Raw genomic sequence first — 18792 nt, forward strand, 5'->3', positions numbered from 1 at the left:
GTCACCCTAACCATAACCTAATTCTAACCCTAATCCTAAAACCAAGTCTTAACCCTCAAACAGCTCTTTAAAGTGGTGGGGTCCAGCACACACACACACACACACACACACACACACACACACACACACACACACACACACACACACACACACTTATGTACACGTACACTTTGGCAGTTAAAAGCAGGCAAATGCACACAGTTAAATCGGCAAGTACCATCGGGTATACAAACAACAGTCTCACTAACACACCTGCACCGCCTTTTTGAACATACATCTCATCTAAAACAAAATGTCACATGCTACACTGATACTCTACACACAGCCCACAACACACACACACACACACACACACACACACACACACCACTCTCAGCATCTTATACAAAGTGACTCGGCTATATGTAGGTGGTGAGGGAGAGGCAGTGGCAGGGGTGAGATAGAGACACAACATGTGCCGTATGGAATAAACAGGCAGGAGAAGTGGGCAACTGTAAAGACTATACACACTGATTGATGCTAAATCAGACTGAGAGAGGCCAAGCAGGGCTAAACTGGCCTTCGAGCACTCCCATTTGTTTGGCATCGCAGTCAAACATGGTGCCAAAGTGGGATAAATGTTGAATCATTAAATTATTTGTAGCACTGAGGCATGGGCATGGATTTGGTATGGGTTTCATGTCAGACAGTGTTTTGATCCCAGTTCTTATTTTGCTTTTGGTCACAGTGTTGAATGCAACAGCAAAAATCAGGTTTTCATGAAACAGTGATAAACTGCATATCCATATTCTGGTATGAACGTATGTGAAACTATGAAGTATTGCTATATAATTGCTGCTTCGAATGCAGACTCCATATTGAGTATTGTGGATGTTTTTTTCTCTTGGCTTAGGCATAGAAATTGAATCACTTTGTAATTTAAAGACTGAATCTTTAGCCAGGAATCTTAAGATCTAAAACAACTTACAGTATAGTCATTCATATTCATTTATATGTGAAAATGCAAGGCAATATTTGAAGGCAAACCTTTAACTGCGATCCATACGATTCTATTTAAAATGTATGATGCAGGGATAAAATAAGGCACTTCAACCATGTCTCTTATCTTTTATGGCTGCTGATTATTAAAAATAATTAGATAGGTCTCAACCACAGTGCTTAGTCCCGTTCATTTTATCATATCAATGCTTCTGAGAGAAAAGTGACAAGAAAATAAAGTAATCATTAGAGCTGTTCTGCCAGTGCTCTGCTGCATAATATAACAGAGAGAGAGAGAGAGAGAGAGAGAGAATATTTTTCATATTTGCATAGCCAGAATCGTGTCACTCTGAAGTTAAACTTGATCAAATATGGATTATGATAATGACATTTACACTATTACTGAGGCTCTTTTTTCTTGACAAACATTTCAAGTGAATGTATCACAGTAAACAAACAAAGTATGTGGTTTATCAGAAATAAACTGAGTAGATAGTGAATGTCAGAGTGAGAAAGGCCAATACTAGCATGCTTAGTTATATTAATAGGGAAGCTGGCACCTTCCCAAAGGGTAGCAGCTGGTCTGGACTCTATTGGCAGACAAGTGAAGTGTAGGGAATTGAAGTCTAGTGTTGGTCTATGTGTGTACAGTACATGTGTGAATATGTGTCCTTGAATGGCAATATGGCACGTGCATGGATGGAGTGGAGAGAGTCTAGAGAGGCAAGAGTGTTCATATGGTGGTGTGGAAATGTGTGAAGTTTCAGTATATGGAAGCTTGTGAGGGCTGCAATGATTTCATACAATGCCGCCATTTGTCAGTGGCACACATACATACATACATACATACATACATACATACTATATGTTACTGTAAGATGTATAGTCACCCACCCACTATCTTCCTTTTATTCCCCCTCCCATTGTATGTGTGTGTTTTCTGCCGCTAACCTACTTTCGACAGAGCACACCGCTCAGAAGAAGAAAATACCGCAATACTCTCACACCCCTCTGTCATTCTCTCGCTTTATCCCTCATTCAGCACTCCTATGCTCTTCTTCTCTGCCCTTCTCTCTTCCTCACTGTTGTTTTCCTCCCTCTGCTACCCCCCCCCCACACACACACACACCTCTCTCGCTTTTATTCCTCACCACTCACTCTTTTCAATCATGTCTGTGCCCACAGGACAGTTTCTTTCTTTCTATCTCTGTTTCTCTTTCCTACTCTCCTCTCTCTTTCATTTAGCCCTCCCTATATTTCCAACCTGGACTCTGTCCAACTGTCTTGCTGTCAGTGTCCTCGCACGTTTGCTGACGCTGCATCTCATTCGATATTGAACAGGGATGGCGTGATAGAAATAGGGATGATTGATGGGTGGACTCAGGGAGAGAAAGGTGGACTGAGGAGAGATGGGAAGGAGAGAGGCAAGAAAGTGTGGGAGACAGAGAACCAAGTGTGAAAAGAGCAGAGAGGAAGGAAAATGAGAAGAGGATGTGGGGATATAAAAGCAGAGCGGTACTGTATGAGAGAAAGAGAAAGGAGGCTTAACAGGGCAGGTAGAGAGAGAAATATATCAGTGAGAAACAGGCAGGGGCTTTACTCAGGAGGAGAGAAGGCAGGAGAGAGAGTGAACATGGAGACTGTATGGAGCGCTGATGGACAAGGTGAAGAAAAGGCCAGTAGATGTGTGCGTATGTGTGCATGCGTCATTTGGCTCCAGTGGTGTACTTTGAGGGCCTCACTTCCCTTTTCTTGGCGAGACATCTTATCTAGACAGATAATAAAAAGCAAGCATATGCAGAAGCATGGGTAGAGCGAGAGTGAGGCAAAAGAGAGAGAGAGAGAGAGAGAGAGAGAGAGAGAGAGAGAGAGAGAGAGAGAGAGAGAGAGACCAAGGACAAATAAATATTACAAAGATAAAGGGTGGGAGAATGGTGAGAGAGCAACATATTCTCATCTCTGTCTTCCTCTTTTTCCCTCACCCCCAATTCTTCCCTTGCTTTTAACAATATATAGCCATTGAGGAAGGAGGAAGAGGAGATTCATTATTGAACGGTTTATGGCAGAGTGTGAGTCATTTATTCATATTCTGAATGTGTGTGTGTGTGTGTGTGTGTGTGTGTGTGTGTGTGTGTGTGTGTGTGTGTGTGTGTGTGTTTGTGCGTGTGCGCAGGGGGCATCTTTAAAAATATTTGTGCCTCTGTGAATATTTCACACACCCTTATAGACACACACACACGCTGCCGGTGTAAAGAGGGAGCAAATCACGTGGCACCTTGAAACATAATGCTGAGACAAAATGTGCCTAATGGTCATCATACACAGTCGTCCGTCATGAGGAGCATTTCTAATACACAATATGCACACACATTTGTCCCTTCGTCCCTGTGTTTCTATATCAGTCTCTCTCCTTCTCACTCCCTGTCTCCTTGCTCCTCTCTATATTTCTCTCCATCTCTCTTTCCCTTTTTCAGTCAACTACACCCTTCCCTACTCAGAGTCTAGCACATACACACATGCATATACATATATACATGTACACACTCTCACACTATACACACACTGCTGGGGGGCAGGAAGGCTAATTGAGTAGTGCCCTGGGTGTTCTAGTAATGTGTGCGTGTGAGTAAAGAGCGGTCAAACAGATGATCACAAACACATGCGCACACATTGTGGGTTTGGACCAGTCTAGAGCTGTTACACTAAGGCTTATACACGTGTGCGCGCACACACACACACACACACACACACACACACACACACACACACACACACACACACACACACACACACACACACAGGCATGTAACAGACATGTTACACACACACACACACACACACACACACACACACACACACACACACACACACACACAGGCATGTAACAGACATGTTTCACACATGCACACATATAATGTGTGTCCATAAATAGCCTCTTCCTCCTTTCTGGATCTTCACTGTTCAGTTTTTCCCCTCCTCCCACTACCATGGGAATGACTGCTCCCAAAGGACGCAAGCAAGTAGGAAAAAGGTGAAGAAGAGGAGAAAGACTATAATAGATTTCAGTACAGAAGAATAGAATAGGGAAAGAGTGGATTTGTTTGAGTGGCTGGGAAATACAAATTACAAAAAGTCCAGTCAAAATGTATATACCTACTTTATATGCTGTAGATATCCATGATATGTACACATAATCCTAATATTATTATGAAAATCAAACAACTATTTTTTCCCCCATGTTCTCATGTTTATCTTCTTGCTATTTTTCCTTCCTCTATCCACTCCTCCCTCTCCCTTTCTTTTGCTCACTCATTCATCTCCTTCACACGTTTGCTCTCGCATTTTTTCTCTCAGTCACTCTCTATCCACTCGCTCTCTCTTCTCTTTTAAATGTAACTATTTATCTTGTGACCTTAACGAGACGGGAGGATTGATTTAAGTAGACACAACCAGAGTGTGTGTGTGTGTGTGTGTGTGTGTGTGTGTGTGTGTGTGTGTGTGTGTGTGTGTGTATATATGTGTGGGCTTGTTTAACTATATTTGTGGGGTCCAAAAACCGTGCGTCCAGTATATTTGTGGGGTCCCGACAGCTTTGTGGGGCCAAAATGCTGGACCCCACAAGTTTAAAGGGCTGTTTGAGGGTTAAGACTTTGTTTTAGGATTAGGGATAGAATGAGGTTATGGTTAGGGTGAGGGTAAGGATTAAGGTTAGGTATTTATTTGTGATGGTTAAGGTTAGGGTAAGGGGCTAGGGAACGCATTATGTCAATGACGGGTCCCCACAAAGATAGTGCCACAACCTGTGTGTGTGTGAGAGAGAGAGAGAGAGAGAGAGAGCGACACACCTTTTTATTTATTTCTCTTTCTCTCTCTCTTTATCTCTCTCTCCCTCTCTGAACTAGCCTTTAGATGTACATAGAGCCAAACGGTGATGTCACAATAAATCTCACTCAGTGCCTAGGCATGCTATTACACACGTTCACTTTAATAAAGCCTCTGTCTGTTTATGTGTGTGTGTGTGTGTGTGTGTGTGTGTGTGTGTGTTTGTTTGTATGTTTGTGGGTGGTGTGTTACCAGAACATACACTTAGCATATTTAACTGACTCATAATGATAGCTTGTGGGTCTGTGTGTAAACAGACGGAAAAAGCAGTGAGACGCCAGATATCGTTTCATTTGAGCTATAGGCCTGCTGTCTGCTGTCTGACTTGCTTACACTCATTGTATTCAAGTTGCATACGTTTGACCTTAAATCTGACCATTAACATGAGAGTGGTGATATTATGTTCATTGTTCGAGAAGTGAGGTCATTTCATTTTGAGTCATTTAATGTAGAATTTTAGAGCCTGACCTGCCATACAGCCCCATGTGTATTAGAGTGCGGATCGGGCCGCATTTTTCTGTCGAGCCCGGCCCGCGTCCGACAGAGCAGTAACTGAACCCGACCCGAGCCCGACAGGCATTAAGAAATGTATGTCTGAGCCCGACCTGAGCCCGACACAGTTAAAATCTCTTTTTTTTTCTCATACTAATGACACGTATGTTTGTTTGTGTGGAAAGCCCGCTTTTATTAAGCAACTGTAGGAAGGCATTCGGAAATGTCAACAGATGAGCGCATCAGCGGTTGTCACAGCTACATAAACAAATTTCCGCACATAGGAAGACGGATGTTAGGGTAATATTTTAAATTTATTTTAATCACAAAAATGAACCTTTGCATCAAGTGAAACAGGCCCATTGGCCCATTTCCAAATATCTGTCCGAACCCGGCCTGGCCTTCGGGTACCGTTGGGTACCATCGGGTACCGACGGGTTCCGTAGGGTCCTGTCAGACTCGGGTCGGGTATCCATCCTCTAATGTGTATATAAGGAAATAACACTCCATAACAATCCTAAGTGTGGAGGTTGTTTTTATTTAATATTAGTGTGCAAACATTTTCAACAGCGTTTGCGCCATGGCACGTTATGCAGGATTTCTACCATTATACCTTTTGGTTTTAATGGACACATTCTTTTAAATGCAGTAACTAAGGAATAGATAATAGAAACTCCCCAAGGAGTAAACATTCTGATTAGATTTTTGTGGTACTTTGCTGCACAAATTTGCATATCAATTAGTTAGTCTTATTTTTTTTAACTAATGGAAGTCCTTGTAAGGTTGACAAGTCTTTTTATTTTTTACTATGTAAGACTTAATAATTGGCTGTGCATGTAACTTTAAGTTTGGCCCATCTCAACAATCATAGTCCTGTCTCATTTGCACCCTCAAAAACGTACTGACCTATTATTTAAGAAATATCAATTAACAAAAAGAAAATCCTAATCCATATATAAATTGTACATAGTAGTAATGAATCAATATTGCAGATCTGTGTCATTTTTTGCTAAGCACAGATAGATGCATATTGAAATTAGTGCGATTGTTGACAATAATGACCCATGTGCATGCTAAAATAAAACCCTTACTGCCAGCAGGCGTATTCAAACAAGTAATATCAATGTGAGGCTCATTATGCTATGACTATGTACAAAAAAAACACTTATCATGTCAAGCTGTACTTTTTAAATGTTGTGTATTTAATGCGATAAAAACTGTTTAGATTTATATCTCGAAAAGTGTTTGTTCCTTGACTGACCTTCCTTACTCCATTTGAGTGGATGATTCTAGCCACCATCATTGCCAACTGCATCGTCTTGGCTCTGGAACAACATTTGCCTGATGGGGACAAGACGCCACTCTCTGAGCGCCTGGTAAGTTAAACAGGCATGATACAGTATGTGAGCCAAATGTAAACGTGATTAAGTCCAGGTGACAGTTCTGACTCCTTATTGATTTTACTTCAGTGAAAATGCATGCAGCTACTCTACTGAAAGAGGCAGTCAAACAAGGATTTTTTTTTTCACCTTGAAAATATTGTAATGATACAGATGTTCTATGCACTACAACACACAACAAAAAAATACACATTCTCACAGATACCAAATAAATATACAGTACACACAATATTGATGGAGAGGCCAATTCAAAGGGAAATATGCTAATGTTATATTCAAATGAAAACCTGAGTATGCAGTTGTGAAGTTATAAAAAACAAAGTAGATGCACTCAAATTCTCTACCATCTCTACATAGCCACACTGAAGTTGACACATATTTATGAAAATGCTTCTTCTGAACACAAACTTATATAGCTACTGATAGGTGTCTCAGTTTGTCTCTCTGTCTTTGTCCATCCCTCTTCACCTTCCTTTCTCCCTTCTTTACCCCCTTGCTTCCTTTACTTACTCTCTCTCTCTCTCTCTCTCTCTCTCTCTCTCTCTCTCTCTCTCTCTCTCTCCCTCTCCCTCCCTCCTCAGGATGATACAGAGCCGTACTTCATAGGGATCTTCTGTTTTGAGTCTGGAATAAAGATCCTGGCACTTGGGTTCGCCTTCCATAAAAACTCCTACCTGAGGAATGGATGGAACGTCATGGACTTTGTGGTGGTGCTCACAGGGTGAGTGGCAAGCAAATAGACACTAGCCGAGCAGACACCTATTACAACACACACACATACAGTACATGCACAGTATGTAGCCTCCCTGCATGACCACTGAAAAATGCACACACAAGGTCAAATTAAGATGTGGTTTTCCCTTTTCTTAATCAACTAAAACTGCGGAAAATGAAGTAGATTGTTGTAATACACAACTGGTATATGAAAATGTGTGTGTGTGTGTGTGTGTGTGTGTGTGTGTGTGTGTGTGTGTGTGTGTGTGTGTGTGTTTGTGAGTGTCCTATCCCTGCTCCTTTTGCTCTAATGAATGGCCCCATTCTGGGCAAGGCAGCAGTCAGATCACAGAGCAGAACTGCAGGCAGCCAGCAGCCTGGGTAGTGGACAAATGTCACCACAGTATACACAGAGAGTGGGGGGGCACGGAGGGGAAGAGACATTGGATAGAAGGTATGAAGTGAGGATTTACAAACATTCACAGGTGTTGGTAGCTAAATAGAGATGGTAGAAGCAATGAGAACTAATGAAGAGTGCAGGAAGTGTAGGTAAGAAAACAACAGAGGGGAAAACTCTCCCTTCAAAAAAAAGTGAGGGTTTGCAGTACAATAACTCCAACATAACATAGGACTCCAATCAAGATTTGGACACCTTTTAACAGCAGAACTGGGAACATGTATGAAGACCAACAATGAAAATGTGCTTGGCTTTAGATGCAAACTGTTTTCCCAACACGTGCCTATCTGTTGATCTGTCCAACCACTGTCAAATGACATTCCTTCATTAAAGGCACCTTTTATCTCATGCAAGTATTGCAGGCTGTGTGATGGTATGCTTACAACTGCCACATGCTGCTGTATAGGTGCAGTTTTTGTTAAATGTTTAATATACATGACTGTGATTGCATAAGTGATCAGTTTGTTAAAAGATGAAAATCGATATTGTATGCCTGAGTATATGTTATTGTTGATGTAATAATACTCTCAGTTAACTTAACCACGAAACTTCACCTTTAACTGATTCTGTCTATTTAAACAACTTGGCATAGAGTAAATCACTGCATTTTGACAGCAATAATACTGTTTTCCTGTGTAATTCATTTATTGGATAAGTCACGTAGTTAAACTATGTTACTATAGGCTACTGTATCCAATGAAATGATTGTGTGGGAGTGCTGGCCACAGATTAATATGTTGAGGTCATTGCATGTTAGTGTGCATGCATATGGTGATTTGGAGAGCTTTATGGGTTACATAAACCTTGGGTATCTTTGCTGACAAAGCACCAGGGAAACTGGTGATTGCCCCCCTCTATCCACCATATCTCTCTCTCTCTCTCTCTCTCTCTCTCTCTCTCTCTCTCTCTCTCACACACACACACACACACACACACACACACACACACACACACACACACACACACACTCTCTGAGTGAGTCAGCACTCAAGGGGATTTATGCTTCTGCGTTAAAGCCACGCCGTAGGTACGTATGTAGGTACGTGTAGATACGAACCCTACGCCGTAGCCTGACCTGCACCTCTCCAAATATGTAACTACACATCGCGGCGACGCAGACCACAACAACTGTGATTGGTCCACTTGGCCGTGGCTTGGTAGCATTGCATTTCCTCTTACTCATTTTACGGGTTCTCCTTCTCCGTGAACAACATGAAATCAGGAAGAGGGTTAACGTTTCCTGCTAGAGCTTTCCCTCCGTGGTCAGAAAGCACAGGGGAGACACTTTGTTTCTCCCTCTACGCCTCCAGAGTTGGTACTCGCTTTCGAAGCTAATCCCCGTCACTCTCTCATTCGCCCTACCACACACTCCCAAGCATACACACATGCTCTGCTATTTTCTTAAAGAGATACGCTAGGGCGACGCATGCACCAGCGCACAAGTATAAGCCTCAGGCCACTTACGTAGGCTACGGCATAAGCTCTGCGTAGAGCCCCCGCAGAAGCATAAATCCTGCTTCAGTCTGGCAGTATGTCCTCATGCTTTAATAAGAGCAATCATGAAGCCAAGCTCATCTCAGCGTGGCACAACAGTGTGACTGTAATAGAGAAGACGAGTGAGAAGACGAGTGTCAGCGAGACAGCAGGAAGTAGCGAGATGCAGAGAGGTGGAAGGAGAGGAAAGAGAGGTAGAGCAAAAGGAAGCAATGCAGTCCTTAACACTTCCAGTAAATGCCTGGTCTCACATAACCCCCCTCCCCTCTTTGTTTCATAATAGGAAAGCTTATGTTTTGACAGTGAAACCCTCTGAGCAAGCATGACACAGCAGTTAAATAATAAGTGTCTCCAATAGGCACAGGAATTGCCGGTGTTGTATAGGAGATGTTGATCCAACATGCAAGCAGCACATTTTTTTTTCCAGATGAGACTAAACCCTATGTCTGTAATGACAACCCATCTCTAAAATTGTAACTGCAAAGTACTTCCTGACTTAGTTGTTGAAACCAACAAACATGGGCATTGCTGTGTATGTTGAGACTCTTAAGACTCCCTTTCAGCGGCATTCCCAATGTTTTTTAAAGTGGCCTGGCTAGGACATGGAGATCATCCATCATGTTTGTTGGCAAACTAACATTCCTCTGGACAATAGATTCATGCTGGGTCCTCCCTCTCAGCATCAATAGGTCTGTTGGTAGACTCTTCCGATGTGATGTGTCTGCTGGCCTCAGGGTGATCACTGCTCCACCTGTACTGATTGCTAATAGGTATGCAACCAAAATAAAATGCATAGTGTTATGAATAGATGATTGACAAGTGCACCACAAATGGTTAGTCAGAATGTCTGAGGCAAGAAATTTGGCTAAAACTTGATCAATTGTGGATAGACAGTCCGAGTAAGTAACAAATCACTCTGGGCACCTATGATTAATCAGTGAAATAGACTGAAAGTCTGAATTGGTGAAAACATATCATGAGGCACTATTTTGCAAGCTCAGATTTAGAGAAAGGAAAGTAAAGCGAGATGTAAGAAATGAGTCAAAATGAAGAAAAAGTAAACAATATATGTATTTTGCAATGTAAACAGCCATACAACACACCCAGATGATGAGTAGATGTACAGACAGAGAATATGCTGCAGCACTTACAGCACAACTGTACATTCCCATGATACATTATGTTCACTGACTGAAGTCAATACATTTTACACTCACGCACGCACGCACGCACGCACGCACGCACACACACACATTCTTTGTTGTGTGCTCTCTATGAATGGGGGTTGTGTTTTTAGCAGTGCAGCTCTTTGAAGATGAAAGGCTACTTGGCCTTTCTACCTACCTCTGGACAAAACCTTTGATAACACACTGAACAATGCATGCACACACACATATTTCCACTTCAAACATTCCTTTCCATTTCCAACTGAGTCCTAGTGCACTTCCTTGCGTGACACATATGAAGACAAACACAGAAATGGCAGTTAACATGTCTGAATAGATTAGCTATTCACTCCACAACCTTCTTGGATGTCAGCGGATTTGTGTGCACCCTTGTTTCTGTGCCCAAGTGTGTGTGTGTGTGTGTGTGTGTGTGTGTGTGTGTATGTATGTGTTTGTGTTGACCTATCTCTTGTTGTAAATTGCCTGAGTGATTTGGCTCAGGGAATAAGCTAGTTGTTTTTTTTATGCCCACTATTGATTATTAGTCCAATTACCCTTAGTTTACAGCCAGTCTTGCCTTGCATCCTCCTCTCCGTTCCTCCTTCTTGTACCCTTGTTCAGGTTCTTTTGATTAAATACGACCGGGATCTAGAGGCACTGCCTTCAGTTCTATCATTTTTGAGTTGCTAGAGTTGCTGTATGGACTTCTGAAATGAAGCTATGTGTGTGAGATTTTTTATATATATATATTGATGATCTTAGGAACACCCTTGCTTGCAAAGGTAGGGTATAATATTGATATGAGAGAGCATTTATAAGTATTGAAACATTAAGTATGAACTAGTTGAATCATGGTAATATAGAAAAGCAAGGAGACAAGGAAAGTGGAGAGTTTGGAGAAGAGAGGAAGTGATTTGGTCAGTGATGTGGACAGAAATAATTAGCCACATTTAGCTGAAGTCAGCCGGAAAGCAGGCAGAGAGAGCGGGCAAAAAAAGATTGTGTTTGTATAATGTGTTGGTGTCCCATGAGAACAGGTCGGTGGGGAGATTGTGTAATAGCAATATTGCTTAATATGATTCTCTCTGCATTCCTCTGCATACAGTGCAGGTGTGTTTACCTCTGTGTGTATTTAGTTCAAGTGTCTAAGGTGTGCGTTAGGCAGCATCTCTGTCCCTGGCAAGGAAGAAATTGTTGTCCATTGGTTATTCCAAATGACCTACTTTCTAGTGTGCATATGTGAATAACATTATTCTCACTCAATACGTTTGATCACCAATCAGCGCCTGTGTAGATGTGTGTGTTTGTGTGTGCTTTTGTGCTATCTATGTGCCTATTTCTGTTTGTGTGTGCACATGTGTGTTTGCCTGTGTGAGTTGTGATGCATTTACATTATAGAGAGAAGAGATGAGGAAAAAAAAAAAAACAATCAATCATGCTCCTCCTTTGGCCCTGTTACCAAGGTGATACAGAGATTCTATCAATGAGCCAAGGTCCCTGTTGCCATGGAAACTCTTATGAATGAGAAAGGGCCCAGTAACCGTGGAGATGGTGTGAATGAGGACTGCCTCATCGGCTTGACACAGTTTGTGACGGCAGATACTAAATTCTTCACTATTATCATCATCATTGTCAACATTGTCATCATCATCATCATCATCATCATCATCATCATCATCATCATCATCGTAGTCATCAGTGTTTTTACTATCTTACTATAATCAGTCATGTCACAGAAACAAATTACATAACATAATGTGTATTGCAAAGAAAATATTCAGAGATACAAAACAGACATATTAATATGTAATACACAAGTGTATATGAAAACGTGTGTGTGTGTGTGTGTGTGTGTGTGTGTGTGTGTGTGTGTGTGTGTGTGTGTGTGTATTGGTTCATGTGTGCACATGCATTCACACCCATACAGCTCAATTTAGATTGTAAATATTATGCTTTAAGCTTAAAACTGTATATGTCCCCACATTTTGAACATGGGAATCACAAGGCTGACTATCCTATCATATCATTTTTAATTCTCCACTGATTTCTTGAGTCTGACTTCTAAATCCGTCTGAATTTTGTTACTTGTTTTATCATTATCTTTTATTTAGACTATTCCTTTCTATTCATTGTGTTTCTTTTCCCTTGTGCAATACATTGTGTATTTCACCTTCCCTTCCTACATCTCCTGCCTCTCTCCCTTTAGTGCCATCCTCAATTGCATCAATGCAGTGTTCTGTGTTGCCTAGTATCTTCTAGGCTAAAGCACTAAATCTTTACCTGCTTTGTGGGTGACGTTGTGTAGCTAAGCCTGTACTCTCACCTCCCTTTATAGCAGAGTGCTCCACAATATTATATTGTTATTAAGACTACTAGCACTATACATTAGTTAAAAATACAACAATGTGTCAAAGTAATAAAACAACCTACAACCCCTAAAAAACCTCAACATAATATATCTATATATATATATATATATATATATATATATATATATATATATATATATATATATTTTATTTCCCAACTAGTACTAGTTAATGTGAAAATACCCAAAACAGATTGCAAACAATTGGGACTCTAAACATCCTCTAAACAAACTCTAAACTCTAAACAACAACCTACTTGGCTGAATATATTGATATTGCATTGGCTACAGTACAATTTACATGTGTAATGTAAAAAGTGTAATGTTATAAAAAAAAAACGTTTGTCGTTTCATACTGTGAAATGTCAAAACCCACAATCCACAGGGAAATGCACACAGCCCTCAGAAACTGTGCTTTTAAACGAGTACGGTTTCGTACGGTTGTGATGTCACCACTATACTATATATAGGTAGAAGTTGCCGCTACAGTGCCATTGCAGTCATTCTCAGGCTGCAATGACGACGACGCCGAGGGCAGAGATGCGGAAGACCCAGAAACGCTGACAAATTAGAGCAGACTGGGTTTTTTCGGGAGGGGGGCTCAAAGAGACAAGCGCTAAAACAGAGCGTTTCAGACAGAGGGTCAATACAGGTATATTCAAGACAGACAGTGTGAGAAAAAATGATGAGTTTTTTTGGACATTAAAGCATGTAAACAAGTTCTAGGAGAAACCTAAAATACAAAAATGAAGTTAATTATTGGCTGCTATATACGATGATACCAATACAGTAATTAGCTATCACTAATAAGCACTGTAGTTTAGCTATAATTTGAATATCACTTTCAGTAATACATCTGAATGTTTTATTATTTCTTTGGACAATAAAGGGTTTAGTGAGTTGACAAATGGCACATCTGCCATTATGTTTTAGCCACACACACAGCTGAAGTACAGTGTTGCCTTGTGACCAAACCAGGAGCCTGTGATGAGGCATTTGATATCACACAATGCCATTGCAAGGACTCTAGACTAGTGATGGAGCACATACCACTGCGGGGGGGGCTTCCTGGTAATTCAATACAGCATTCACTCATAGATCCTGTGTCGGTGTTACTTTTTCCTTCTAGCCAATTTCATAGGTTTCCAAGCAATGCAGGCTGACTTTCAAACCTGTGATTAAAGCTCTGCTGTGTCACTGGGCCTCTTAGTGTAACAGAGGGAAGTGGAAATGTGTCAGAGAGATGGAAAGAGAGAGAGAGAAGAGAGAGAGAAGTGGGAAGGAGGATGATTCACAGTGTGCGTCAGACGAGGAAACTGACTGGAAGTCTGGCGGCACAAGGGAACATCTTAACCATCTGAAGTACACACATACACGCATATGCTGTTTACAAGTCATTATTCAGATGAGCGGTGATACAGGTGCTGTAACACTCACCATAACACGTTTACTCTTGCAGTCTGGCGACGGCTCGAAGAGGAACATTTCAAACGTACCAAGAATAAAAATAAGTAGAAATAAGCAAGTCAGCATCTCTGATTCTCACCATCTGCCAGTGCTCTCTCTCTCTTTCTCTCTCTCTCTCTCTCTCTCTCTCTCTCTCTCTCTCTCTCTCTCTCTCTCACACTGCCTTTCTCTCTTGCTCTGTCTCTCCATGCTTCTGACTTTGCCCTTCTTTAATCTCCCCTCTCCTCCCCATCACTCCATCTCTCCTTTTTCATTTTATAGTCCCTCTGTCATCCTGTTACAAAACACTGTCCCTTCAGCCCATCCCTTTCTCGTCCTGATACACTTCTCTGTCCTACTTCACTTGTCAGCGCTATTGATCAGCTCAGCTCTTACAGGATTTACATACAGTGCTCACCCAGTTGCTTGTAATGGCCTGGCATGGGGCTGTGTTTAAGAATGTGTGTGCGTGTGTGTGTGTGTGTGTGTGTGTGTGTGTGTGTGTGTGTGTGTGTGTGTGTGTGTGTGAAAGTGTGAAAGTGTGTGTATGAGTGAGGCTGACTGAGAGGTACAAGCTTGACTAGCTTAAATATTGATTGCGTTTGCACACTTTTGTGCATTTGTCTCTATCCCTTAGGATCCTGTCCACTGTGGGTTCAGATTTCGACCTGCGGACCCTCAGGGCTGTGCGAGTATTAAGACCCCTCAAACTGGTGTCCGGTATTCCTAGTAAGTCAAAACTCTTCATTTGACATTGAAAAATATACATCTATAACTTCTACAGTTTTTCGCCAGCCTACTGCCTTGATCCCAAACAGCTTTTTTGTTACTCCTTTGTTAAGAAAATTACATTCCAGAACAGTTTCAGATTTTATTGGAGGATCAAAATAGCATGGAGAAGCATTTTGTGTCAAAGTTTTATGCAGCTTCTGTGTTCTGCATAATGCACCCAACGTGTTCAAACAAAAGTGGTTCTTCTATGCACTCCCTGCTCCTTTTTAAAATGTTATAGCAGCAGTAGTGTTCCAGCACCACTGCAGTGTTATTAATAGCGTGGACTCCACTACAGGGCTGAACAAGCAAACCAAGGCTTACTCATCATAAAAGTCACTGAGCTTCCTGTGAAGACCAAATTAGAGTTCCATTCCAATATGTGATATACATTTGAAATATGTGATCGGTTTTCACAAAAACAACCATTAGTATTAAATAAAACTTACTTTAAAATGTGGCCTTTGATACTATTTGTTTGTTAGAAAACATATTTGACAAAACCCTCTGGTATGATTTTGACCTCAACTACATGTGTAGTTGAGGTCAAAGTCACACATATTGTAGTGTGTACCAGGTAACAGGCTGCGTCCTCCAATGGGGTATGTGATATAGTCACAAACTGATGGTCTTATCATATGTCATTATGACAACACTGAACATTAAACAGCTGGTAACCGAGGAAATGAAGGGATTTCTTTTTTAGAGAGTTTACTGTAACTGCTAAATAAATAGAGGGAGGAAGAAGCAGGTTGCACATTTTTTACCTTTCAGATCCCTGCACCTGATTGTAATAGTTGAAAAGACCTCGGAATTAAATTGATGATGGATGTTAATGATTATAAAATTATTAATACTGTATACACTGTGTCCTCCAGGCTTACAGGTGGTGCTCAAATCCATCATGAAGGCCATGATTCCTCTGCTGCAAATTGGCCTGCTTCTTTTCTTTGCCATCCTCATGTTCGCCATCATTGGCCTGGAGTTCTACATGGGCAAATTCCACACAACCTGCTTTGACAATCACACAGGTAAAAGTGTGCGTGCGTGCGTGCGTGCGTGCATGCGTGTGTGCGTGTGTGTCATTATTGCTAGGGTTAATTGGCTAACTGTTTGCCCCAATAAAGACATGTTCTGGTTGAGATAGACAACAATAGTTCAACAAAATAACACATTTGGCGTTAAAATGTTTAATAGTACTTCCATATTCATTTTAGCTATACAGTGTATCTGATACAATAAATATATTGTGCATTATCCCTGCTAAATAAACAGTAAATAAATAAATACACTTCATGTTTATGTGATGGGAAATTAGTCTAGTCTAATGAATGTAGTTGAATTAATTGCTAATATCTGCATAATTCCCTCATTTCCCATGTATGGAGTTGAGATCATAAATAATATTCCATCTACAAAAAATGTATACTGTTGAACAACTGTTTGTTGGTCTATTGAGCATTTATGGTGAATCTCAAATGTCTATGTTTTTTCCGCCTTTACCTTTTTTTTGTAGCCTATTACTTACATATTTAATTCCAGAAAGTAAGGGGCAAAATCATATTTTGAGCCAAAGGATAGCACTCGCTATTCTTAAAAACAGACAACATATTTGCATATGCCTTCCTTCTGTTTTGAAACACCTTCCCACTTTGATCTATGTTCAGGTGAGATCCGAGAAGAGTTTCCATGTGGGAAAGACCCTCCGTCACGGCTGTGTCCAGAGGGCACCATGTGTAGACCCTACTGGCTGGGACCAAACTATGGCATCACCCAGTTTGACAACATCCTGTTTGCTATCCTCACCGTCTTCCAGTGTATCACCATGGAGGGCTGGACTGACCTGCTCTACTATGTATGTACTGCTGAACAATGTTCGGAACCCATTTACACACTCAATGACCTTACTGTCCTCTTCAGCCTCCCCAGGAAAACAGAGCATAAAAGTTAAGAATGCGGTAAAGCCGGAATAAAAGACAAACACCTTAGCCAATTAATTAGATTCAGAGTAGAAATTATACAGTATCAGTTTGTTTGCCATGCCGACCCTGTTGTTAAGAACAATGCCTTGGTTTGGCACTTTTGTTTGCATTTTTTGTGGCCATTTTGTGTGGATAAAACTGCCATGCAATATCGGGGGGAAAAAAAGCAAAAATTAAATACCTAGTCAAATACAGCTGAACTTCAGTCTTATGTTTGTCCAACATGCCTGGCAATAGTCTCAATCTCAATAGTATTTTCATACTGCACAACCAAACCATCCAAGATTATTTTCTCTCATAAAATACTAAGATTCAAGTGTTAAAATGTCCAATGATTTTCAGTGAGTCTGCCCATAAAATAAGTACCAGGTCTTGAACAGTGTCATCACTCATGCCCTAGACTAAATAGTTCGCTGCTGTCAGTGGCAATGGTTGCTAGGAAACCAGAGGTAGATGACGGTCTTTGAGTGTTACTGTACTGTAGTCGTCTCTTTCCCCATCTTCTCTCCCTCTTTGTCCATCTTATCCTTCCCACTGCACTTTTTCTTTCTTTATTCCTTGTTTTTCTTTTTCTTTCCTTTCTTTCTTAGCTCTCCTCTCTTCATTTCCTTCCTTCCCCTCTTTTCATCTCACTCTGTGTGTCTCTCCCTATGTCCCTCCTTCCCGGTGCTGCTCTATATTTAAAAGGGCCTGTTCAGCCCAAGTTATTCTTGCAGCTGCTGGGGAGGGGAGCGATAAAAGTTTAATGGTAGAAAAAAGGGTCTGCGGTACATTAGGTTCACAGCAGCAATACCAGCTTACACGCAGGAAGAAGGACAGATGGGGGAAGGCGGAGAGGTGGACGTTAGACAGGGAGGCAATAAGAAAGAGAGCACAACGTGGGAAAGAGAAGAGGGGGTCTGGAGGTGGGAAAGGGTAAAAGAGTGTAGACGTCATCAGTGAAATTGAGGAGGAATAGACAGATTTCACAAAAAAAGGAAGGGATGAGGTAAGGTAAGAAGGTATGAATCAAGGAAAGAATGAACAAACATCAAAATGGATGAAATAAGGAAGACAAAAAGCAGGAGAAATGGGCCCAAAGAAGGATGCACAAGGAGAAAGAGAAAACAATAAGGAGTGAATAAAGAAAATGGAAGTAGAGTCTGGTCAGAAGGGTGGTAGCGACAGAGAGGGAGAGACCAAAGCATTTGTTATATATTATTTACTCTGCACTGAGCAGCTAAATAGAGTGGCAGATATGCATTTACTTATTGAGATGACTTAAAGCTAAATCATGTCAGCCCTGCTGTTGGTAATATTTCCAGCAGCGGAGGAAAGCACTTTTGAGTACACTACCCCGCATTTTTTTTAATGGCCACATTGTCTGGACATTTAATGATGACTTTAAGGCAAATGTTCTAACATGATGTTCAATCCAGATGTTGTTTTTTTTTTTAAATAATTATATTATATTAGAATAGCTTTTGAGAAATACATATAATATGCGCCGTACCTAATAAATGCACCTTAGTTTGACAAGCAGGCCTAATAAATTGGTAGCACTGGTATTTGGTTTAGTGCATGGCTACGACTTTAACAAACCCTGAGGTTTCAGTACAGACGGACCGAAACTGATTGATGCAGCTGTACCCGTTCTACCTGT

General features: G+C 41.1%; 1 protein-coding gene across 1 annotated transcript in view; it reads left to right on the forward strand.

Moving 5' to 3' along the window:
• The window catches only part of cacna1aa (calcium channel, voltage-dependent, P/Q type, alpha 1A subunit, a), an 81166-nt gene that overhangs the window by 10864 nt on the left and 51510 nt on the right, over nucleotides 1-18792 (forward strand). Inside the window, exons 2-6 of the mRNA XM_078269471.1 lie at nucleotides 6623-6728; nucleotides 7334-7473; nucleotides 15035-15126; nucleotides 16047-16199; nucleotides 16836-17023. Of these exons, the coding sequence (XP_078125597.1) occupies nucleotides 6623-6728; nucleotides 7334-7473; nucleotides 15035-15126; nucleotides 16047-16199; nucleotides 16836-17023 (679 nt within the window). The remainder of the gene's footprint in view (nucleotides 1-6622; nucleotides 6729-7333; nucleotides 7474-15034; nucleotides 15127-16046; nucleotides 16200-16835; nucleotides 17024-18792) is intronic.

This window comes from Sander vitreus, chromosome 15 (genome assembly GCF_031162955.1).
Source record: "Sander vitreus isolate 19-12246 chromosome 15, sanVit1, whole genome shotgun sequence".
In the NCBI taxonomy this organism is placed as follows: Eukaryota; Metazoa; Chordata; class Actinopteri; order Perciformes; family Percidae; genus Sander; species Sander vitreus.